Source organism: Pristis pectinata, chromosome 2 (genome assembly GCF_009764475.1).
Source record: "Pristis pectinata isolate sPriPec2 chromosome 2, sPriPec2.1.pri, whole genome shotgun sequence".
NCBI classification, from domain to species: Eukaryota; Metazoa; Chordata; class Chondrichthyes; order Rhinopristiformes; family Pristidae; genus Pristis; species Pristis pectinata.
Genome location: NC_067406.1, coordinates 52,750,175 through 52,776,173, shown reverse-complemented (window position 1 = coordinate 52,776,173; position 25,999 = coordinate 52,750,175). Strand labels below are relative to the sequence as shown.

At 40.8% G+C, this 25,999-nt stretch overlaps 1 protein-coding gene across 4 annotated transcripts in view; it reads left to right on the top strand.

Annotated features, from left to right (window-relative positions):
* Window positions 1-25,999, top strand: part of LOC127567551 (cAMP-specific 3',5'-cyclic phosphodiesterase 4D) — a 938,945-nt gene that overhangs the window by 176,582 nt on the left and 736,364 nt on the right. For all 4 annotated transcript variants that reach the window (XM_052010574.1, XM_052010577.1, XM_052010573.1 and 1 more), the window contains one exon: window positions 6,569-6,807. In XM_052010574.1, the coding sequence (XP_051866534.1) occupies window positions 6,569-6,807 (239 nt within the window). The remainder of the gene's footprint in view (window positions 1-6,568; window positions 6,808-25,999) is intronic.

Below are 25,999 nucleotides of genomic sequence, written 5' to 3'. Positions count from 1 at the left end.
ATGTGGTGAGCAATTCTTGTTAAAATAACTCCTGTAAATTGTGAACCCTGCTAACATTTGAACAATGTTCTAAGGAATCACAAAATGCTGACTTGTAAGTTATCAACTCATTCCACTAAAAGAATAAATCAAATCTTTGAATCTCTGTTGTCTTTGAATGATGCATCTTCTACTTCTGCTCTTTATTAAATGTTGACAGATGACAGATCAGCTGTTTGGCTAGCATGTCAATGCACGGGGAGTTAGATTTTTCATACCATTAATTAATGCTGCATTTTCAAGCAGTCACAGGAATTTACAAACATAAGTCCAAGATATTATATCCGATATATTGTTCAGTGTTACCTTGCAAACATTGTAGTTTATTCTGAAGTAATAGTTGGGGAAGGGAGTGAAATCAGTAGTGAATCCAAAGTTTGTAGAAAGAACCAAAAGCAATGTCAACTTGATGGGCTTATCCATGCCAGTGCTGTAGAGGACATAAGGGAGTCAAGGGAAGTACAGCTTCCCTTGGTCATGTATATAATATATAAAATAATATAAATACATGGTCAGTATAAATCTGGAATTTGACATTAGCTTTAAAATTCTTGATAACATGGCCCATTTTAGAGGTACAACTGTTTTTCTCTGATTAGTGATGCTCTAACCCACATGATATTGGACCTTAGGAGTCATTACTGTCAAGCTGGCATGTTGCAAACAGGAGCTGGTATTGGAGACATAAGAGACCACAGATGCTGGAATCTGAAGTAAAAACCAAACTGTGGGTCAAGCAGCATCTGTGAGGCAAAGGGATAGTCGACGTTTGGAGTCGAGATCCTGCATTAGGAATGAGATCACACTCTCTCAGTCCCGATGCAGAGTCTCAACCCAAAACGTTGACCATCTCTCGGCCTCCACAGATGCTGCTTGATCCACTGAGTTCCTCCAGCAGTTTGTTTTGAGCTGGAATTCGGAGATTGGCTCACTGCAATTCAAGTAGCAATGCTCATGTAACTGATGAAGTGAATGGCCATAAACAGGAGCAGTAAGGTGATCAGGGAGGGAAGGAAATTGTGGTCAAGAGGGATGTAGGCGTGTTTACTGGGAGAATGGAATACAGTGTAAATGATTAGAAGAGAGAGGTAGTATTAAGAATTGGGAGGAAATAATGGCAGTGATCATGCAGGGGAGTGTCGGTTGGTTCAAGTCCTTTGAATGTAGAATGAGGAGGAGCACTCCTGCTCTTCATTGATCTACATTCTGTTAAATATATTTTATAGTTGATTTGCACTGACCATGTCCAGTTGTGCTTCCCTTGACTCCCTTGTGTCCTCTACAGCGCTGGCATGGATAAACCCATCGAGTTGACATTGCCCTTGGTCCTTTCTGCACTGAGGACAAATTTAGCAGTGGGAACATTAACCAATCATCTTATTTTCATAAACAAAGCAACTAATGTATTTACAAAGGAGACACAAATATTCCTGCTTATCACTCTCCAGGAGCTGTCTCTACCTTCACCCTGGCTCAATTTTCCTTTCTTTTTTTGTCTGCCTCCATCTATCATCCACCTGCCTCTGTCCCCCAACTCCATCCAACCCCTCTCCTACCTGGCTTGATCTGCCCATCATTACCTCTGCCTCCTGTCTTACAACTAAAGGATGACGAGAGGAAGGGTAGAAATCATCAGGGATAAAAGAGGAAACATGTGCCTGGAGTCGGAAGAGGTAGGGGAGGTCCTTAATGAATACTTTGCTTCAGTATTCACCAGAGAGAGAGACCTTGACAGGATGGCGTATGACAGGCTGATTTGCTAGGGCATGTCGACGTGAGGAAAGAGGATGTGCTGGAACTTCTGAAAAACATTAGGATAGATAAGTCACCGGGGCCGGATGGGATATATCCAAGGTTGTTACAGGAAACAAGGGAAGAGATTGCTGCGCCTTTGGCGATGATCTTTGCATCCTCACTGGCCACAGGAGTAGTGCCGGATGATTGGATGGTGGCAAATGTTGTTCCTTTGTTTAAGAAAGGGAGTAGGGATAACCCTGGGAATTACACACCAGTGAGTCTTACTTCAATGGTGGGCAAATTACTAGAGAAGATTCTTAGAGACAGGATTTATGAGCATTTGGAGAAGCATAGGCTGATTAGGGACGGTCAGCATGGCTTTGTGAGGGGCAGATCATGCCTTCCGAGCCTGAATTCTTTGAGGATGTGACAAAGCACATTAAGGAAAGTAGAGCAATGGATGTGGTGTACATGGATTTTAGTAAGGCGTTTGATAAGGTTCCTTATGGAAGGCTTATTCAGAAAGTCAGGAGGCATGGGATCCAGGGAAACTTGGCTATGTGGATTCAGAATTGGCTCGCTCATAGAAGACAGAGAGTGGTGATAGATGGAGCGTATTCTGCCTGGAGGTCAGTGACCAGTGGTGTTCCGCAGGGATCTGTTCTGGGACCCCTGCTCTTTGTGAATTTTATAAATGACTTGGATGAGGATGTGGAAGGCTGGGATAGTAAGTTTGCTGATGATACAAAGGTTGGTGGTGTTGTGGATAGTGTAGAAGGTTGCTGTAGATTACAACAGGATATTGATATAAATGCAGACCTGGGCTGAGAAGTGGCAGATGGAGTTCAATCCAGATAATTGTGAAGTGATACACTTCGGGAGATCGAATTTGAAGGCAGAATATAAGGTTAATGGCAGGGCTTTTAACAGTGTGGAGGAACAGAGGGATCTTGGGGTCCACGTCCATAGATCCTTCAAGGTTGCCATGTAGGTCGATAGGGTTGTTAAGAAGTTGTATGGTGTGTTGGCCTTCATTAGTTGGGGTATTGAGTTCAAGAGCCAAGCAGTAATGTTGCAGCTCTATAGAACTCTGGATAGACCACACTTGGAGTATTGTGTTCAGTTCTGGTCACCTCATTATAGGAAGGATGTGGAAGCTTTAGAGAGGGTGCAGAGGAGATTTACCAGGATGTTGCCTGGATTGGAGAACATGTCTTATGAGGATAGGTTGAGTGAGCTTGGGCTTTTCTCTTTGGAGGAGGAGGAGGGTAAGAGGTGACTTGATGGAGGTGTACAAGATGATAAGAGGATTAGAGGCATAGATCGAGTGGACGGTCAGAGACTTTTTCCCAGGGCGACAGTGGCTAACAGAAGGGGACATAATTTTAAGGTGATTGGAGGAAGATATAAGGGGATGTCAGGGCAAGTTTTTTTACACAGAGAGTGGTGGGTGTGTGGAACGCATTGCCAGCAGAGGTTGTGGGACAGATACATTAGGGACATTTAAGGGACTCTTAGATAGACACATGAATAACAGAGAAATGAAGGGCTATGTTGGAGGGACGGGTTAGATAGATCTTAGAGCAGGATGAAATGTCAGCACAACGTTGTAGGCCAAAGGGCCTGTACTGTGCTGTAATGTTCTATATTCTATGTTCTAACTCCCCCTCTTCTCCTTATTCTGACTCTCTCCCCTCTCCACTTATAGACCTGATGCAGGAATTGTTGACGCAAAACATCAACAATTCCCCCCCCCCACCCCGCAAAGATGCTACCTGACCTGCTGATTTCCTCCAGCAGATTGTTTGTTAATACCTTTACTCATCTAATTTAAAAAAAAATTCATTTCTTGCCAGGTAGACACTGCTGTCAAAGCCAGCATATAGTGCCCCATCCCCAATCGCCCTAGGAAAGGTGGTGTTGAGCCGCTGCCTTAAGCTGCTGCAATTCTTACAGCAAAGATAGTCCCACGGTGCTGTTGGAGGTGGGAGGGGTGGGGGAGGGGTGGGATGGAGTTCCAGGATTTATTTATGGTGACAGTGAAAGACAGGTATTATATTTGCAAGTCAGGATGGTGTGTGACTTAGTGGGCAGGTTGTGGTGTTTCTCTGTGTCTGTTGCCCTAGTCCTTCTTGATGGTAGATATTGTAGGTTTGTGAGGAGCTGCCAGAGTAATGTAGATAAGTAGCTGTAGTGCATTTTGTAGATACAATGCAGGCATTATATGCTGGTGATGAAGGGCATAGATGTTTAGAGTGATACATGGGGTACCTATGGTTATTTCATTGGCAGGCTATTTCATCCTAGATGGTGTCAAGCATCTTGAGAGTTGATGGAGCTGCACTGATCTTGACAAATGGAGAGCACACCATCAAACTCCTGAGTTGTGCCTTGTAGATGGGAGAAAGGCTTCTGGGTCTCTGTTAGTGAGTCAGTCAACACAGGGCATAAGTTTCTGGTCAGTGATGACTCCTAGGATGTGGATGCTGGGAGATTCAACATTGGTAATGGCATTAAATATCAAAGATATGTGATTAGATCCTCTCTTGTTGGAAATGATCATTGCCAGACACTTCTAGCACAAATGTGACTTAACATATCAGCCCATGCCAGAACATTGTCTGGGTCTTGCTGAATGCAGGTATGGACTGGTTCACTCTGAGCATTCTGCAATCATCAATGAACATCCCCACTTCTGACCTTACAATGGAAAGAAGGTTAAGCAGAGGTCGTGATATGTACTGGGAGAAGATAATGACAATGATCAAGGAATAGAAATTGGTAGCATATCAAGTTCTTTGAACCTCGAAGTTGGAGGAGCACGAGCTTTGCTTTCCATTAAGTATTTTTTATATTTGATGCCTATTTTAAGCTTTTTGCAATGGAATTCATGATGCAATCCTGCTGGAGGTGGTTGGACCCAGGATAATAGCCTAAGGAATTCCTAAATTGATATCGCCAGACTGGGATGATTGACTTGCAACAACCACAGTCATCTTCTTTTGTGTGAGATATGGCTCCAGTCATTGGAATGTTTTCCCATTGATGCCCATTGACCTCAATTTCACCATTGCACCTTTAGCTACATTTTGCCACATGCTGCCTCAATGTCAAGAGTAGTCACTCTTCCCATACCCTTGAAATTCAGCTTTTTAAAACAGATTCTGTGTTTCAGGTCAATGACTTTGCATCAGAACTGGTGAAAGATTATTGATCTGAAACATTAACTCTGTTTTTCTTTCTCTGAGAATGAATGTGCAATCCAAGACTGGTTGCTAAGGAGGCTTTTTACCACGCAGCACATAACGTTCAGCAGCCAGATTTCTGGACCTTTGCTTTTTGTTGGCTTTGCCAAGAAGACATTGTGATTAGGAACTAGGAGGATACCAAGGGTGGTTTATTGTGAACTTCAACCAGCAGCAGTAGGAAGAGAAGTCATTGCTGGAGGCATTCTGGGCACAATTAGATTGGGTACCATTCAACTGAGCTGTGGAGTCATAGAGACATATAGCCTACCAAATCCACATCTACCATGAAGGACCCATTTAAACTAAGGTTATGCATGACATTTTATTCTCTTCACATTCCCATCAATTCCACCCCCACCACCCCTAGATGCCACCACTCACCCGCACACTAGGGGCAATTTAGAGTCAGAGTGACATACAGCATGGAAATAGGCCCCTTGGCCCAACTGGTCCATGCCACCCAAAACACCCATCTAAACTAGTCCCACGTCTGTGTGAAGTTTGCATATTCTCTCTGTGGATTTCCCCTGGTGTTCTGATTTCCTCCCACTTCTCAAAAATGTACTGGTTGGTAGGTTAATTGGCTACTGTAAATTAGTGTAGGTAGCTGGTGGGAGAGTCGAGGTATGGGGGATACATTAATGGGTATGAGTGAGAGAGAAAAGATTAGAGGGAAATGTGGTAGAATGGGATTAATAGAATTGCTCTGAGAGCCAGCATAGACTTAAGGGGCCAAATGATCTCCTATGTCGTAAAAATTATGAATTAAACATAACATTCTAAGCACCTGTCCTTGTATATTATTTTATGTCATATGTAAATTAAAACTATTATATTAAACTTACATGGAACATTACAGCACAGTGCAGGCCCTTCGGCTCATGATGTTGTGCCGACATTTTATCCTGCTCTGAGATCTATCTAACCCGTCCCTCCCAAACAGCCCTCCATTTCGCTATCATTCATGTGGCTATCTAAGAATCTCTTATATGTCCCTAATGTATCTGCCTCCACCACCTCTGCTGGCAGTGCATTCCATGTACACACCACTCTCTGCTTATATAAAAAAAACTTGCCTCTGACATCCCCCTTATACCTTCCTCCAATCACCTTAAAATTATGCCCCCTTGTGTGAGCCATTTTCACCCTGGGAAAAAGTCTCTGCCTGCCCCATCGCTCTCTGCCTCTTATCATCTTGTAGAGTGGCCAATTAACCTACCAACCCACAGGTTTTTAGGATGGGAGGAAACCGGATCACCCAAATGAAACCCACGTGACACAGGGGGAATGTTAAAGCTCCACACAGACACTGAACCCTGGTTGCTGGAACTGTAAGGGCAGCAGCTCTATCAGCTGTGCCACTGTACTGCCTGGTAGAAGAGAGATATTGGAGGAGGATGTTGTGACTGGCTCTATCAAAGGATGCAAGGGTTGAAAAGAATGAAGATGATGGTTATAGTCACAGACAATATTGATTATGATTTATAAGACATGCTTGTGCTGCAATTCAGCTGGTTGCAAATAATTATCCTTTTGTTGTACAGAGCACGGACGAAGTCTCAGAGTCTGATAACTTGGATTTGGAAACACTCAGTTCAGCAATGGAACCATATCTTGTACGAAGACTTTCATTTCATGCTCTGCAGCTTCCACCACTAGCCTTCAGAGTGGCTGAACAATATGACCTGGAAAAGAAAACAGAAACAGAACACATACCAAGGCCAACAACTCTTCCACTGAAGACTCTTCCTTTAATTGCCATTACTGCTGCAGACAACACAAGGTAAATAACACATAATAGACCTACATTGCTTTGTATTTCTGTGATCCTCAGTTCTCAAAGTCAAAGGAAGTCAAAGTCGAGTTCATATGTACAAGTACATGTAGCAGCATCACAAGCACATAGCATCATTTAAGCAGCATTCACAGGAGAAACATAAATTAAACATAAATTATACACAATTTTTGCAAGAAAGAACACAATTAGAACAAAAAAACAAAGTTTATTTTAGTACAAAGTGATCATAGTGTTGCTAAACTGTTGTGGTGGTTAAGATTTTGCCAGTTGGTTCAAGAACCAAATGGTTGAAGGGAAGTAGCTGTTCTTGAACCTGGTGGTATGGACTTCAGGCTTCTGTACCTCCTGCCCAATGGTAGCTGCAAAAAGATGGCATGGCCCGGATGGTGGGGATCTTTGATGGTGGATGTTGCCTTCTTGAGGCAGCGCCTCCTATAGATGCTACCAATGGTGGGGACGGATGTGCCTGTGATGTATTGGGCAGAGTTCACTACTCTCTGCAGCTTCTTGCATTCTTGGGCATTCGAATTGCTGTGCCAGACCATGATGCAACCAGTCAGGACACTGTCAACAGTACATCTGTAGAAGTTTGTTAGAGTGTTCGGTGACAACCCGAACCCCCTTAACCTTCTAAAAGTAAAGACACTGGTGTGCTTTCCTTATAATTGTATCTATGTGCTGGGCCCAGGACAGGTCATCTGATATGTTAATATCCAGGAATTTAAAGCTGCCGGCCATCCCCCAATGTAGACTGGCACATGTTCACCCTCCTTCCCCTTTCTGAAGTCAACAATTAGCTCTTTAGTCTTGTTGACGTTGAGCGAGAGGTTGTTGTTGCAGCATCACTCAACCAGGTGTCCGATCTCACTCTGGTAAGCTGACTTGTTGCCACCTGTGATTCGTCCAACAATGGTAGTGTCATCAGTGAATTTGAAGATGACATTGGAGCTGTGCTTAGCCACACAGTCATGTGTGTATAGAGAGTAGAGCAGGGGGCTAAGCACGCAGCCTTGAGGTGCACCTGTGTTGGTGGTCAATGAGGAGGAGATGTTACCAATCCTCACTGCTTGAGGACTGCCGATGAGGAAGTTGAGTATCCAGTTGCAGAGGGAGGGACAGAGGCCCAGTTCTTGAAGCTTGATGATGAGTTTGGATGAAATGATTGTGTTGAAAGCTGAGCTGTAGTCGATGAAAAGCAGCCTGACGTATGAGTTCCTGTTGTCCAGATGGTCCAGAGCAAAGTGAAGAGCCAGAGAAATCATAGCTGCTGTTGGCCTGTTGTGGCGGTAGGCAAATTGGAGTGGATCCAGGTCACCTCTGAGGCAGGAGTTGATTAGCACCATAACCAACCTCTCAGAGCACTTCATAATGGCTGATGTAAGTGCTACCGGATGGTAATCACTGAGGCAGGTCACCATGGTCTTCTTGGGCACCAGTACAATAGATGCCATTTTGAAGCAGGTGGGAACCTCAGACCGCAGAATTGGAAGGTTGAATATGTCTGTAAATACGCCAGCCAGTTGGTCTGCACATATCTTTAGTACTTGGCCAGGTACACCATCTGGACCAGACGCCTTTCGTGGATTTCTGAAGCTGCCATAAAGGTTGACTTTTTCCTAATTCTGTTATTTATGACCAATTATGTATAAGAAACGTAGGGTCTCTTTGAGGTCGAGATGATTCCAAAATGACACCCTGGAAAAAGATTAGAACCAAAATCGCATTCTGAAATGCATGGAGTAACAAAATACTTAAACAAGTCAGTTCTTATTGAATATCCAGCTTGCCTTAATAAAAGAAGTTGGAGATATGGACTTATGGTTGGTCTGGGATTCATCTCATTGGAGTAAAACTTCCATTGACCGGTGAGTTGCCCAAGCTTGCTGACTGCACGACATCCAGAGTATGTTGTTTACTCCAGTTTGATTCTGGGCACAACCTCCCGGTTGAGCCATGCAAAGTCCCGTCCATGTGATTCATTCTGCCCCTGAATGTCCTTGACCAGTCAGTGAAGCCCTGTCCTCTGGATCACTGGCCGCAATGTAGTCCTGCTGTTCATTTTGGCAGGATGCCCACCTACCAACAAGGCTCTCTCAATCTTTCCCTTTGTATATTAGAACAATAGTTTAATTTAATTTTCAATTTTCAGGTATAAAGGTAGTACAAAAATCCACTAATAAAATTAGATATTTGAAAATAGAAACAAATGTCTGGGAAACCAACATTTGGGAAACCTCAGAAGGTCGAAGCTTTTCAGAGAGATCTAAAGCAAGAAATTAAAAGCTGTTGAACTGTCCCAGTGCATTAGTAGGGTTCTGCCTAGATGGTTGATTTGGGGATGTCCACAGATGCAGAGGGCAGGAGACTACACTGGAACCCTGAGTACAATGGAGCACTCAGCAGATTTTCTATGGATCAGTAGGAAGCAGCTAAGAATGATTGTGCAAAGGGGCCCATTTGCCTGTCTACTAATAAGGTCAGTAAATGTCAGCACTTATGCCAGTAACTTCCAGAGGCTATCAAAAGATCTGTTCCTTAAGGCTTGAATATGTAAACCAGTGCCATATAATACAGATGGTTCTGCTTAACCATACAGCTAGAAGCTTACCAGTAGCAAAATGGAATAAATTTTATTATGTGTTAAATTTGTTAAATATTAAAATCCTCCTTTGAAAACATTCATCCATGTATACGTTTTCAGGATCTTATGATGTTAACTTGGCAAGGACAAAATCAAGATACCATTCTGCATACACAAGTGTGACTTGACATGACACAAAAGTTTTTCAAATCCTTTTTCAGTTTAGCTGCAGAAGTGAACATACCTGAGCATGAGAACAATGCCAAACATCCAGTTTAAACTGCAGGACTATGTGTTTTATATCTGTCACTTTAATAACTACTGTAAAATTGAGAATCTTATTTGTATTTTTTTCAGTGTTACTTGTATAAATTATGCATCTGAGACATTAATCAACTGAAATAAGATAGGCAGGACCTTAAGATAAACTGGACAAATTGCCAATCTATTTGACAGAATTCTACAGATAATTTTGGAGGTTAAATATTGCTTATCATTTGACAGCAATTTAAAGACATACAGGTTAGGAAGTTATGGGCATGCTATGTTGGTTCTGGAAGCGTGGCGACACTTGTGGGCTGCCCCCCAAAATCACTACGCAAAAGATGTGTTTCACTGTGTGTTTCGATGTACATGTGACTCATAAAGATCTTATCTATCTTATCTATTTATCAGCACTGAAAATAATCACAGAGGAACAGAGCTCATTAATATAGTAACATTCAGGTTCGAGCACACAGAAATGACCCATTCAGCTGATATATTATTGCAGTTGTTGATGACATTCCAACACTGATTTTTCCTGAGTGAGTGGAAATTATTAATGAAATATTGTTGAGCTGCTGCTCATGACAGATCAAAACTTAAGAATTTGTGTTGAAAATATCTGTTCAAAGAGGAAATGCTGGCTTTGTGATTGCTGCTTTCAAAGAAAATTTTAGTTCCAGATGACCAATTAAGTTAGGAGCAAGCCAAATTTTGCTAGGTTTTATAAATTTGATGACATTGACTTTATGGCATTGTCAAAAACAGCTTTTCGGTGCAAATGGGAAGAATATAGTAAAAATCTTCTTGGGCCAACATGTATTGTATCTGCATCTTCTCTCCCCCATTTTCTGTATGCATACTCTTACCATAAAATGCAGCATAATCACAAGAAAACTCAAGTCCAATGAAAAAAGAGTAATGCAAACTCTGCTCTGTTTCTTACTATTTTCCACACTTGAACACTGGAAATCAGGATCATCTGTCTGGGCCCAAGTCCAGGGTTCAAATATCAATGGCGATCACCCTTACTGTTACTCTGAGTGTTGCTGTGAACAGGTTCAGGAGCTGCAAGAAAAAAACTTAAGAGAATCTTCAACTTTGTTGGCAGTATAAATACTGTATTTTTTCTAACATTCACATAAGCTTGACGTGGTAGATCTAGGAAGCCAAGTTAGGTGGGAATGAGATAGGTGGGAGGAGCATATGCATATGAATGACTCCAGGATCTAATAATTGGTGGGTAATAAATTGGGCAGAACCACATTAAAGGCACATGTCTCTATCTCCTGGCAATCTGAAAGCCGAGATCTATTTCCGAAAACACATGAATGAAATTAATACAAATAAGTTCAACAATTCTATTTGTTGTAATAATATTTTTAATTTCTGCAATAGTAATGTAGTGATTTACACTGCCACATTTATCTTTCCTGTTCAAGTCTGAAGTTCTCACTAAACCAGGAAAAGTTGTTAGGGCATTAAATATATTTCTGAAAGGTTATGCATTTCCCACATTACTGTTATAAACACAATCTACCACTCTCCACATCTCATTGTTTCTGAAGCACTAAAATATATTCACTGGAATCCAGAAAATCATAGACTTCAGTGAGGATAGTTTGGAAAAACGTCTTAGAATTCTGAAGGTCACCAACCTGAAATGTTAACTCTGTTTCTCTCTCTACAAATGCCTCCTGATCTTCTGAGTATTTTCAGCACTTTCTCTTTTTCTTTTAAAACATATCAACTGTCTTTCTCATTCTTTCAACACGCTCGGAATTCTGCTTGTGCCAGCAGCACTTTTTGGCTGCATAACAATTTGATGCACTTTCGTTAGAACGTTTCACTGCAGTTGTGCCCCCATGGTTCTCCACCAAGGAACTAGAAAATGTGAATGAAGTTGAGACAGCTCTATGGAAGCTGATGAAATATCAAATGGGCAAATCAGCACATAGAACTATCCTGCTGATATCATAATTGTAACATGTTGAAGAGATGGTAGGCAGCTCATGGAAAAATCTGTGATATGAGCAAAAATTGTAAAGTATCAAATCTTAAAGCTGTCCAAAGTCTCTCACCATATTTATTATGTGTTGGGACATTGTCTGACACTGAGCAATCTTCAGGTTCAAGTTCTTTATCTAATTTTGAATCTTTTAAATCACTCATTATCTCTATTGAAGGAATATGAGCAAGCTGCAATAAAACACGTAGTGATAATATAAAAGTTTGTAGCTTAGAAATTAGAACAGGAGAGACTTGTAGCATTAAGTTGATAGGTACATGTTCAGTTTAAATCTGTGTGGGCCTGACCTGCAAATAGACTCTTTACTCTTTGGAGAGAAGGAGGATGAGAGGAGACATGATATAGGTGTACAAGATATTGAGAGGAATAGATAGAATGGACAGCCAGTGCCTCTTTCCCAGGGCACCAATGCTCAATACAAGAGGGCATGGCTTTAAAGTAATGGTTAGGAAGTTCAAGGGAGATATCAGAGGAAGGTTTTTTTTACCCAGAGAGTGGTTGGGGCATGGAATGCACTGCTTGGGGTGGTGGTGGAGGCAGGTACATTGGTCAAATTCAAGAGATTAATAGATAAGCATATGGACAAATTTAAAATAGAGGGATATGTGGGAGGAAGGGGTTAGATAGTCTTAGGCGAAGTTTAAAGGTTGGCACAACATTGTGGGCCAAAGGGCCTGTATTGTGTGTACTGTTCTATGTTCTATGTTCTTGAGAGGTTAGACCAAACTTGGATTGTTTCCTCTGGAGCGTTGGAGGCTCAGGGGCAACCTGATAGAAGTTTATAAAATTGTGAGATGTGTAGATAGGATAGATAGTCAGAGCCTTTTTCTCAGTGTAGAAATGTCAAATACCAGTGGGCATAGCTTTGAGGTGAGAGAAGGAAAGTTTAAAGGAGATTTACAAGGCAAATTTTTTTCACAGTGTGGGTGGTAGGTCCCTGGAACAATGCTGCCAGGGGAGTTGTGTAAGAAAAAGCAATAACAACATTCAAGAGGCATTTAGACAGGGCACATGAACAGGCAGGGGATGAAGGAATATAGGCCATGTGCAGGTAGATGGGATCAGTTTGGATGGGCATAGACGTCATGAGCCAAAGGGCCTGTTCCTGTGCTGTGCTGTTCTATGTTCTATGAATTCCATGTGGCTTGATTCATTCCATGCAACATCAATAAAGAGTTGAGAGCACTGGTTACAGCAAAGGTTATGGGGCCAGACATCAGCTGAGATGCAGCACTGAATACCTGTTCTTCAGAACTAGCTGCAATTCTGACCAAGCTGTTCCAGTGCAATTGCGAACAATGGCATCTATCTGACAATGAGGAAAGTTTCCCAGGCATGTCCTGTTCACAGTGTAATCTGGTTTATTACCACCCAATCATTCTAATCTTAATCATCAGCAAAATGATGGAATCTATATTCAACGGTGGTATCAAGCAACACATACTCATCAATAACCTACTCACAAATCCAAATGTTTCTCTAGGACTAGTCTGCACCAGACCTCATCACAGCCTCGGTCCAAACACGAGAGTGGTTGTTCATGATATGATGGCAATGTTTGACTGAGTGTGGTACCAAGGAGTCCTGACAAAATAAAGTCTAGGGGAAAACATTCCCTTTTGTTCCAAGGCAGGAGAGGGTAATTCCTGTTATTCACAAAGGAACATGTTTGTGCTTATTGTGAAGGTCAATCATTCCAGCTGCAGGACATCACCACAGGAATTCCTCAGGACAGCTTTCTAAGCCTAAAAAGAGGCATTATCAATAACCCTCCTTCTATCATCAGAACAGGAAAGCTCACTGATGATTGCTCAATATTCACTTCCATTTGCAACTTCCCAGCAAATGAAGCAATCCATACCTCCTCGCAGGAAGACCTAGATAGCATTTAGTCAGGCTGATGAATGGCATGGACCATTCACACCACAAGAGTGACATCCAATGATCATCTCCAACAAGCGAGAGCCTAACCACATATCCTTGACAGAATGGAATTACCATCACCGAGTTTGCCACCTGGGCGTTACCTATTTACAGAAACTGAACTAGAACAGCCAGACAAATACCTTGGCTCCAACTGCAGGTCAGAAGCTGGATGTCTTGCAGTGCTGAACTCATTTCTGACACCTCAAAGCCTTTCAGCATCTATAAGTCAGGAGTATGATGTAAAACTCCACACTCACCTAGATGAATGCTGCTCCAGCAACCTTCAAGAGGCTCGACAGAATCCAGGGCAAAGCAGTCACCTCAGTAGTCATTCCCTCTACCACCAGTGTACATTGGCTGCTGTGTGCACTAGAGACAAATGCACCTAGATGACTCTAACAGCACCTCCCAATCCTTTGACCTCTACCACCCAGAGGAGCAAGAGTAGTGGTTGCATGGGAATGCCATAATCTGCAGGTCTCTCTTCAGACTTCACATTATCACTATCGTAACTTGAAGTACAAACACAGGTCCCTCATTGTTACTGGGTCTGAATCATGGAGCTCCCTACCCAAGAGCACAATGGGAGTACCTTCACCAGAGTGATTGTAATGTTTCAATGAAGCAGCTCACCACCACCTTCTTAAGTGCATCAGAGATGGCAATAAATGTTGGTCTTTCCAGCAATGCCATCATCTTGAAAAATTAATCAATTAAGAAAACACTTGCCAATTTTGAAATAATCATAGAGGGAGGTCACCTCATTTAAGCAAATGGGGTAGATTGTTGCAAAACATTGGACATCCATCTATCAAAGAAGGCAGGAAGAAAATATGTTAGCAGTCATTAAAGCAGCAGCCAAAACCACCAACAAGACATATTTGCGTTTGCTCTGCCATTTCTGTTTAAAGGAGCCTAGAAAGTAGACAGGCATTGTCACTTTGACATGTTCAGGCCATGATCCAGGTCTGACCATTGGTGTACCCCACAGTCCCTAGAATTGTAAGCTGGGTTGAAGATGTTACTTGATGAAAAGAGGTTTAGAAAATTCCTTCATGGGAGTTCTCTTTCCCCATTGTCCACATTTGAGGAGGAAGATGGTTCTGGCTCTATTCGACAATAATCAATCATCAATGAGGATAATCTCACACTTGGATATTGGTATTGGTACCTCACACTTGGATATTGGTATTGGTTTATTATTGTCACTTGTACCGAGGTACAGTGAGAAACTTGTCTTACATACCGATCGTACTGGTCAATTCATTACACGGTGCAGTTACATTGAGTTAGTACAGATTGCATTGAGGTAGTACAGGTAAAAACAATAACAGTACAGAGTAAAGTGTCACAGCTACAGAGAAAGTGCAGTGCAATAAGGTGCAAGGTCACAACAAGGTAGATCATGAAGTCAGAGACCATCTCATCGTATAAGGAAACTGTTCAATAGTCTTATCACAGTGGGGTAGAAGCTGTTCTTAAGCCTGGTGGTACGTGCCCTCAGGCTCCTATATCTTCTACCTGATGGAAGAGGAGAGAAGAGAGGATGACCCGAGTGGGTGGGGTCACAGAGCATTTGATTATCTTGTGACTCATTTAATAAATTCTATTTTGCTCATTTATAAGACAATATTTAGAATATTAACTATAATTTGGATAACTGAATTGCAAAAACACAGGTACAAAATGTATCTGCAGTAAAAACATTTTTCCACACACTGGTTAATTTGTGTTACAGAATTCCAATAGAAGCACTTAGGATGTACCTTGAATATATGCTTTAAAATCTTAACATTCCTGTTAAAGAATAAAACTTAAAAATGTATTACTAAAAATAGATTTTTATAATTTTGTGCTATTGATACCTTGGAGGTGTCACCCACACAATACAGCCAATTAATGTGGACTATTATTAATGTCCTGCAGCTCAGTACAAAAGCCTTCAGGTACCAATATCTTACAGACTTCTATGGTCCATGAAGTCTTATGTATGACATTCTGCAACTCCATCCACAGCTCCCTGCAGATTTGTGCACCCAGACACACCTGCATTTTAAAAGATTTCAGAATTTTGAGTGAATTATCTGGTAGACTACAATACACCAAAATCTCTTTGACCTTTTACATCCTGACATCTATACTCTCTAGTTCAGTGAATCTCCATCTCCAGATGAAACCAGGTAGGGGGAGGATGGTATTAGAAACAGGCTGGAAGGTGATGTGGAGACACAAGAGACTGTCGACATCAGATTCCAATATCTGCAGTCTCTAGTGTCTCCACTCATCACCTTCTGCCCTTCTCTCCCTCACCTGACTCCATCTATCCACCATTCTCCTCCTCACCTGGTTCCACCTATTACCTGCCAGGCCCCGCCTTACCCTTCCCTCTCACCTCTTTATACTGGCTAACTCACCTGTCCGCTTTCAGTCCAGATGCAGGGCCTCGACCCAAAATGTCGGCCATCCCTCTGCCTCCACTGAGTTTCTCTAGCAGTTTGTTTCTTGTATCCAGCCATGGAGTTTCTCAATTATGTGTCAAATTTTAAAAAGCAACAGGAAATAAATTCATTCCCTAGCTATTCAATTGCACTTCTCCAAGAGATCTATTCTGTATTTTCAATTGCTTTTAATACATTTTCTGTTGCACAAGCAAAAGATTCTAAAAATTGAAAAGCCTCTTTAATTGCTAATTCTTAAATGTGCCTCAGCTGATGTGGATGACTCAAAAGTTAAATGAGCTGATACTTGTATTTCAAGAATCAAGATAATATACTGGTGTGAGTTCAGTGATTACTTGTGTCCCTGATGTCTATGATGATTTACACACATTTTATATTTGACATTTGGAGAAAATTTGAGTGAAGTAAAATGTATGTGTAATTGGGCATATTTTTGGATCTAATTTCCAAGTTGTACGCAAGCAAGGAACTTTAGATCACATATATTGACTAAAACCTACATTAGCATGATGAAGTGTTTGTTTAGGTGAATGAGCACAACTAATATGTTCTTACTCCCTATCCAATTTTTGAAATAAATCATCCATGTTTCAAGCTAGAATCAGCAAAGTGATTTCACTGTTAGTTAAATTAAAAGCATAGCAACCATGTCCACTGTAGTTTCTGCAGTGCTCGAAAATACATCATATTAATTGTGAAGAATTACAATCGAAATATGAATTCATAAATGCTAAAAAGCAGTTTTTCTGGCTGTACTTTTGAATTCACTTTCAGGCTTTTATATTATCAGTGATTTATATTTTTGCTGTAAGTAAGCAGTTAAATGTACTGAGTATACATAGTTACGTTTTAAATACTTCAGTGCAGTTTGCTGCTGTCACATTTATATTTGAACTAATAATTCTCTTTGGCAAATGCTGGGCAACCCCTTTTAATTTTTTAGTTGACCATTGGTGATCTCTTAATTATAAACTGAAATTGAAAACTGGAATTGTAAACATTGATCCTGAAGTTCCATATTATAATTTTTATTGTGCCTCAGGGAGTCAAATGTGACATTCCAGAGATCAAATTTTGGCAAATTTGACTGATAGAAAGTCTGTTGATAGGGTTGAGATCCATAGTAGCACAGGTTATATCTGGTCTCGTCTCTTCCCCTGAGGGGTTCTGCCTGTGGAATTCTGTAGAAATCTCTCTGTAAAGTTGTCAAACAAGGAGAAGGAATTCAGTGCAATCGTAGAAACAATAAAATTGAAATAAAATGAAGCAAAAAAGGCTGGAATGGATACTGTTAAGGAAAGCCATTCAGTTTTTTCTAGCTGACCAAATAAGAGGAAGATTAAAGCAGATCCGAAGAGGTATGATACAGAATGGATCTTCATTGTTGACACTAACAAAATTAATATGGTCACCTAAATGTCCTATCTCACACAGTGGGTGCCTCTGCTCCTGAGGGAACATCTCAATGCAAGGAATTCTCTGATATTTGTGGTTGGAAGGTGGGAGTGACAGGTATTGGGGAGAGTTATTTTTAATCCAGACAAACTGATGTGATGACATTGGCCTCTTCATTAATACCCCACCAAGTTTTATTTCTATTTTAGTCAATAGAAAGTAAAATAAATCACTGTATAAAACGGGCAGTCAAACTAATTCTACCAGCTTGGGTGGCATAGATTCACATTTCTTCTTAAGAATCCATTTTGTGGCTCTTTACTGCATTTCCATCTTGGTTGCTTGTGCTAAAAAGAAAAGTAGGCAATGTGTAAAATATCTTTTGATTTGCAATAGTTTCTGAGTTAAATCTCAAAGACTTTGTACCTCAAGGGCAGGATTTACCTGTCATGATGAGGCCTGTCTGGAAATTTACACCACTTGAACATGACTTCTTCTGATTTCTTCTTCATTATTTTCCTATTGGGCCAAATCCTGCTGACAACAGTTCGTACCTCAGGAAGAGTAAAGCAGAAGTCTGATACACTCTGAAGATCAGGTGCTGGGATATCTGACTGTCTACTTCATTGCTGGATTCACCATTGAGTTCAGCAGTGAAACAATAATTCCCTGAAGGGATATTCTGGATGCACTTTGCATTCATATCTCAGCCATCTGCCAGAGAGTAGAACATGTCCCCTAACTGGATAAGGCTACTGATCCTGTAGGGACAAGTAAGTGGAGATACTTGCTCTAGTTATCTTACCTTATTTAATTTTTTTTGTTATTTGTTATTGAACTAATTGTTTTAAATTATTTTACTGTTGATGTTTTTTTAAATTATTTTAACATTTAATTTATGTAAATCTATTTGAATGTTTTTTATATCTCTCTTACTATCAAAGACATTTAAAAATTATTGAATGGTATTTTTGCAGCCTCTGATAACAGGCAACTTGTCAAAAGCTGTCAGGGTGTCACAGGGACAGGATCTAAGGCAAAGTTGTCCGAATGCCTGCTTGGAATGTGGACCCAGCTCTACCTCTGTCTTCCTTCATGCAGGGGTTGAGGTGGGGATGGGATGAGATAATCTGTTCCTTCAGCCATTTACTTTCTGACAAAGTATCTGCAGCTGGGTAGAAACAACAGGCAGTGAGACTGGACAACAAGTCAAGTTGGGAATGACCTGGCCCACTATTCAGTATTCTATTGTTTTGATTATATTCATTTCAAACAAAATCCACAAAAGTAGCCAATTAAATCTGTTCCCATACATCTTTCTTCTATGTAATGCTTTAAATAGGTCCAAACAAAAAGTTAGCTAAGTTAATGAACATTGATGTTCCAGTGATGTACAAATTTTATCTGAATAGCTCTTGGTCTCTTTCATCCTCCTAAAATTTAACTCATGGTTTGGTGTTATTTCTGAATATTTATATCTCAGTATATTCCATGATATCAGTGCTTTATCCATCACCCTAGCATTCTGGGTCTGAAAATCCAAAGTACCTCTAATATAGCCCCACCATAACTCCAGTGAGAATGAAGTGATGTAGTTGTTTCTGATCGGGTCCAGACTCCAATTAAGAATTTCTGATTCTAATGGTTGGAACTTCTACCTATCCTGAAATCAGTGTGATTGTGGGAACAGCCAGGAATGGGACATCAAGACCAAGAGTTTCTGCAATTTCAATGTGGGAGAAGCCTAGCCTTCTGTGGAAGACAGTGAGTTCCACTGGGAAGTGAAGAATGGAGTGTACCCAGACCTACACTGCACGTGAGGCCAATTGAACAAAGAAGTTTATCACAGATACATTTCATCCACCATCACCCTTCGCTGGATATTGTGGTCCCTTGGAGAAGAACTCAAAGCACCCTTAATAGTTAGAATACCTGCTTGGACTATGTAACTGAGGAATGTTTTCCAGACTCCTTTATTTCTGTCATAATTGTTGACCATCACAATTTGGCCCCCCAGTCATCTACATTTCCTGCCCTACCAATCTAAGTTCATCTAGCTCACTCTTAACGTCAAACTTTCTGTAAGGCTTATTATAAGTGTGCTGTATGACTTGAAAAGTGGCAACAGTTCAAAGTGTGGACTCATGCTGCCTTAAGTGGAACACTTTCTAAATTATTTTAAATATGTTTCCAACCAAATGTGGCCAACACGTTTAGTTTGCACTGGATAGATTTTTAAGTACCACATTAATCATGGAATTAACTGGGAAACTGTTCTGAAAATTTTAGAGTACATCCATTATGACAATTATTGGGCTTTGCTTTCCATTTCCAATATGTGGTTCTATCTGCCATAAAATTTAAATGAAATATAGTTCCAAATTAAGGCTGAGGTGTTCTGAAATTGCCGGTAAGTTATATCATTGTAAGTGCTTCAAATTATTTGACAAATGCATTACTATATTTGAACTAGGATAGATAACATATATTTTCCTATTACCTTTATTTTAAATTAGTTTTTAATATGTTTAATGTCATATCAAGGGATTTCAGTTCATGTGGAGGTTTTTTTCAGCATTATACGAGTAAGATTTTTTTTCCAGAGTGGAACCTAATTCTGACCATTTCTCACTACTCCAGATATTCTGCAGAGCAGGTTGCAGGTTTAGTCAGGAATCATGCTAATGCTGATGATGCCTTCTGCATCAGATGGCTATCTTTCAACAATAATCCTCAAGCAGCACAATTTTAGAGCATCGCTGGTCGTAATTAGGTCACACTGTCTCAAGGCCATGGTTTGCAGCGCAGAAGGCAGAGAATGGACAGACCAAAATGGGAAGGGAGTTTGAAATGGCATGCTACTGGGAGCTCTGTATGGCCAGTGCAGCAGAGTGCTGGTGCTCAGTAAACCGGTCACCTAGTCTACGCTTGGTCTTGCCAACGTAGAGGAGAGCACTGAATGCAGTAGAGGCAGTTGGAGGAGGTCCACTCCCCAACTTTTTCTCCACTACATTGATGACTGCATTGGCACTTCTTCCTGCACTCATGTGGAACTTGTCAATTTTAAAACCTTTGCTGCTAACTTCACCCTGCCTTCAAATTCACTTGGACCGTTCCCAACACTTCTCTCCCTTTTCTGGATCTCTGTCTCCATCTTAGGAGATAAACTATCCACTGACATTTACTTTAAACCCACTGACTCTCACAACTACATTGACTACATCTCTTCTCACTCTGTCTCTTGTAAGGATGCCATCCCTTTCTTTCAGTTTCCCTGTCTCCACTGCATCTACTCTCAAGATGAGGCTTTCCGTTCCTGGACGTCTGAACTTTTCTCCTTTTCCAGAAAATGTATCTTCCCATCTATTGTGGTTGATGAGCCCTCACTTGCATTTCCTCCATTTCACAGACTTCAGCTCTCATGCTTCTTCCCTCCAAACAGAACAGAGAGAGAGATTTCCTTTGGTCCTCACCTTTTACCCCACTAGCCTCCTTATCAAGCACATCATCCCATTTCATTTCTGCCAGCTGCAACGGGATCACACCCTTCCCCATCCTTTTCTGCTTTCCACAGGGAACACTCTCTCTCTGACTCGCTGGTCCACTCATCCTTGCCCACCCACATCTCCCTGACTCCTGGCACTTTCCCCTGCAACTGTAGAAGGTGCAACACTTGTCCCTACATCTCCTCCCTCACCACCAGCCGGGGACCTAAACAGCCCTTCCAGGTGAGGCAAAGATTCACGTGCACTTCCTCCAACCTCATTTACTGCATTTGGTACTCTCAATGTGGCCTCCTCTATATTGGTGAGACCAAGCGTAAACTAGGCGATCTGTTCACAGAGCATCCACACTCTGTCTTCAATGGCCATCTTGAGCTCCAGGATGCATGCCATTTCGTGCACTGGCACCTTTTCTGAATATTACTTGGAGCTGCTGAGTTCTAAATCAGGCAATGCAAGCACAAGAGAAACATTATACTCAATAAGCAACAAATGCAACATGCTGCATCCCTGTGAACAATGTTGATATTGATTTGGGTATCACAACTTTATCACATGAGCACGTTCAATAGTTTAGCCTTTACCAGATTGGAAGCCTCAATTGTGGACACTCTAACATTGGATTTCTTGTGAAATAATGTTCCAAATGCCTATAGGAAGATGTGAAAGGAATGTGCTTCCATTTGGGGGGAAGTGCTCAATAGTCCTTGCTCATCAAAGTTTTCTGGTTTTGTGGTAGAAGCCATGAAAGCTGAGTTGTCATGCCCCTCTTTTTAAGCTATAGATATCTACTCAATGATTGTCTGTCTCTAAATAAATCACACCTCATCTGATTGCACATCCACATTTCAGGGCCAGCATGCACTTGATTCACATTTCTTCTATTGTGCCATTAAGTCAAGTGATCATGGGACGATGACTACCAATAGTGTTTCCTCACTTCAATGAATACTCAAAGTATTTATTATGCATCAATACACAAAAAGTGCTGGAGGAACTCAGCAGGTCAGGCAGCATCTATGAAGGGAAATAAACAGACAATGTTTTGGGCTGAGACTCCTCATCAGGGGGTCTTGGCCTGAAATGTCGACTGTTTATTTCTCTCTCTGGATGGTACCTGACCTGCTGAGTTCTTTCAGCACGTTTTGTGCATTGTTCCAGATTCCAGCATCTGCAGAATTTCTTGTGTCTCCGTATTTATTATGCATGATTCTTTACAACACTACAAAAGAGGCCCCTCCCTCATGGTGAGGAATGAATGACTCATTGGCTACTGTGTCGCAATGATTTCAGAGGACCCTTCATGCTCCCTATCCTTCATTTACCTCGTACAGTATATCTGAATGATGGGATAACGTAATAAAACATCATATAATATATCTGCATATCTCTCAGTTTTCTACAGATTAATTTCATAGATTCCTAACAGATTAATATTAAAAATATTTTAATTAACACAATTTTAATTAACACAACTTAGAATACCATATTTATACCATGTAATAATGAACAGAGAAAGACAAGAGACTACAGATGTTGGAATCTCAAACAAAAGACGACTGGAGAATGCTGCAGCAGGTCAGGCGGCATCTGTAGAGGCAGAAGGATAGTAAACATTTCGGGCCGAGACCCTGCCTCAGGACTGAGGGCATAGAGGGGAGAGAGTCGGTATAAGGAGGTGAGGGGGAGGGGTGACGCAGGAGCTGGCAAGTGATAGGTGGGGGATGATGGAGGGGGATGATGGGCAGATGTAGCCAGGTGGGGGGAGGGGAGGTTGGGTGTAGAGACAGAAGGTGGATGGTGATAAGTGCAGACAACAAAGGGCTGCAGATTTGGGGATCTGATAAGTAAGGAAGGTGATAAGTGGAACCAGATAAGGGAGGGATGATGGGCAGATGGAACCAATTGGAGGAGGGATAGGAGATCAAGTAGGTTAAGTGTGTGAGAGATGAGCGGATCGAACTAGGTGGGGGAGGGAAGAGAAACTGGGTAACAGGGCTGAGGGTGAGATTTGGAAAGACAGGGGTATTTCAGAATGAGAGAGAGAGAGAGAGAGAGGAACACCAAGGGTGTGGCTTACCTGGAATTAGAGAATTCCATGTTTGTACCATTGGGTTGTAGACTATCCAGATGGAATGTGAGGTACTGTTCTACTAGTTTGAATTTGGCCTCACCCTGTAAGTGTAGAAGGCAGAGGACAGACAGAGGTCAGTGTGGAAATGGGAAAGGGAGTTGTGACGTCTTGCAACCAGGAGCTCATCTGGAGTTCATATGATAACAAACAGTCAAGTGCTCTACTTCTGTGAGTGCCTCCTAGCTTATTTGGCTTGTTTACTACAATGTTGCAGTGCTCCATCTCCCCTACTGTGCTACCACCAGGTTAATTGAAGGGTGTTTTCTCTCACAAGGCATGATGTATGCCCATGATCTGCTTAAGCCAACAATCACCAGTTTGTACATCCTCACTGGAATGGTACCAGTGAACATCTGAGAATTGTATCTAGGCGAGGAGAAAGTAAATGGCAAAAAGATGATACAAGGTACTTTCTGTATGGTCATGCAGCTGGAGGAAATTGCCTGAAATTGCACAGGATTTTTCTTCTGGCCACATAGGTAGCTAGCACTACGTCTATGACCACCCATAAGGGATTGTGGAGGGTGTGACTTGCAGACCTTGACAATTAAGTTATCATGGGCTTTGGGGTAGGAACAGAGGAAAAATGGAAGTCCCTCAACTGTATCAGGATATTATCCCAGGTGTCCTTTCTGCAGATACATCCTGACCTATTGATTGTTTCCATAATTTTCTGTCATTTTTCCAGCATCTGCAGCTTTTTTATAATTTTAATTGTGTATTATCTTTGGTGTCCTAACCATCATTTCTTCCCGACATTACATTTCTAAAAACATATTATATAGTCACCTCACAGCAACCTTGTTGTGTGCAAATTGGGCAGTTTGCTCTGTTATGTTTCCTCTGCATTGCAGTAGTAAGTTTAGATTTCTTATTCTTACCGCAATAGCGCTTTATAAATAATAAAGCATTTTAAGAGATCACGATCTTGTGAAATGCCTTGTAGAAATGCATACTTTCCCTTTCTTTCAGCAGAATAAGAGGGAGCAGTGATTCAAATATTGAATGATTCTTTGTGCAACTGAAGCACAGCAGGATTTTGCCTCAGTGTAAATGAGTAACACAATTGGATTATTATAACACTATCAGCTTTTCCTATCAACAGTTCAGTAAGGCTAAAGATGTAATTCTCAATCCATGTCAGAAACTTTCCCCCTTTATCATCATTTCCATCTCCTCGCTGGTCACTTGCTGAAGTTGATCCGACAATATGAAACTTTGTCATCCTGTTTAATGCAAAGTTGATGTTCAACTTTAAAGTCTATTCACAACCAGATCATGGGATTCCAATTACTACAATATAGTCTGTCCATTCCACTATCTTTTGATTACCACCACTGAAATCCTTTTCTGCATTTTTACTCTGGATGCAATTTCTGATATGCTCAATCTGCTACCGTTATGCACACAAGATATTACTTAAAGACATTAGTATTTTTAGATCACCAGATATTAGTTAGTTTTTTATCACCATATTTCTTTGTTAGTGTTTCGCCAGGTCATTTGATGATCTTCAACAATCTGTTCCCCCACTGATGCTGCCTGTCAATGAGGTTCACAGAGATGAGAAAAATAATTTTGGATTTACCAACCTTTCATTAAAATTAGGTAGTGGGAGAAATTTTACCCCTGAGCTTTGTTTCGCTTGTGTTCCCTATAACCAAAAATTCTGGAAAAGCCACTAAATAACATCATATGTCAAAACAGCCATAAATTTAGTTGTTTCCCTGTCTTTCATTGCAAAATATTTTGTTATAAACTGAGCACTTCTATTTGTAAAAATTCACTTACATATGACAAAATAAAGCCAGAGGTATACAAGGTTAATACTTAATTTATTAAACTGAAATATACAGTTTTCAATCCTCTTCAAATTATTTTGTAACAAATTGAAAAACATTACTGGATATGACTCAGCCTAATTTTGCTGCCCTTTTCCTGTGAGAACAAATTATTATGTAGGTCAAATTTTATTTGTTGAGAAGGTAAACACCATAGCAACATTAAATTAAACTAAGGTATTAAGAAACTTTGAAATGATGACTGATGTTTTGATGTGATTATTGTGTGTAACACAAATTAATTCATATATAAATGCATTTATTTTTGTGATACATTTTTCCCCGAGATATGAGCTATAATATTGTGATTAAAATTCAAAATAATTAAATGCTGCCAATCTAATTTCTGTCCACAATATTACCAAAGTGAAGCATATTGAAGAAAACTTATATTAAATTTGGAGCAGTTAATAAAAATCAGAAGGGTTGCAACTAAATTAATATGAAGCAAATATACTTACATGTATATTAAGCACTCAGGAGTATTAAGAGATTTTTAACCCCTGCTAATGAGCAGGTTTGGGAGTGAGCTGAGTAGGGAGATTATGGTTAAATGTGGTAAAAGCATTGCTACTTTGGAAATCAATACCTGATTGTTGGCTTTTGCATTTAACTTGAATGTAACAGGCTGCACGTGGGGAACTTGAAAAAGGTGGTGAGCCATCTGGAAACCAATATGAGAATACAGTGAAACTGGAACAAGCCTGGAGAATGGAAAAGTTAATCCAGTTTTTCCTACGTAGAAAGTAGTGGCAGTTGTTTACAGCAAACTGAAACAGGTTGAGGTTGTTTGTTGCACAAGTAGGCTAAACTGCACAAGCAGCTGTGAAATTTACCAAAGTTCCCACTTGTCTCAGGGTCTTTGTAGGTGCAGAGACATTTGAAATATGTCACCATTCCTCCATCATCACTTTGTCTAAATTTCATAATTCCCTAACCAATAATACTACAGGAATATCTTCAACAGATAGTCTTTGAGTGGTTTGAGAAGGTGACACAAGGCTTCCATGTTAAAAGAAAATAAAAATAAGCAATAAAATGCTGA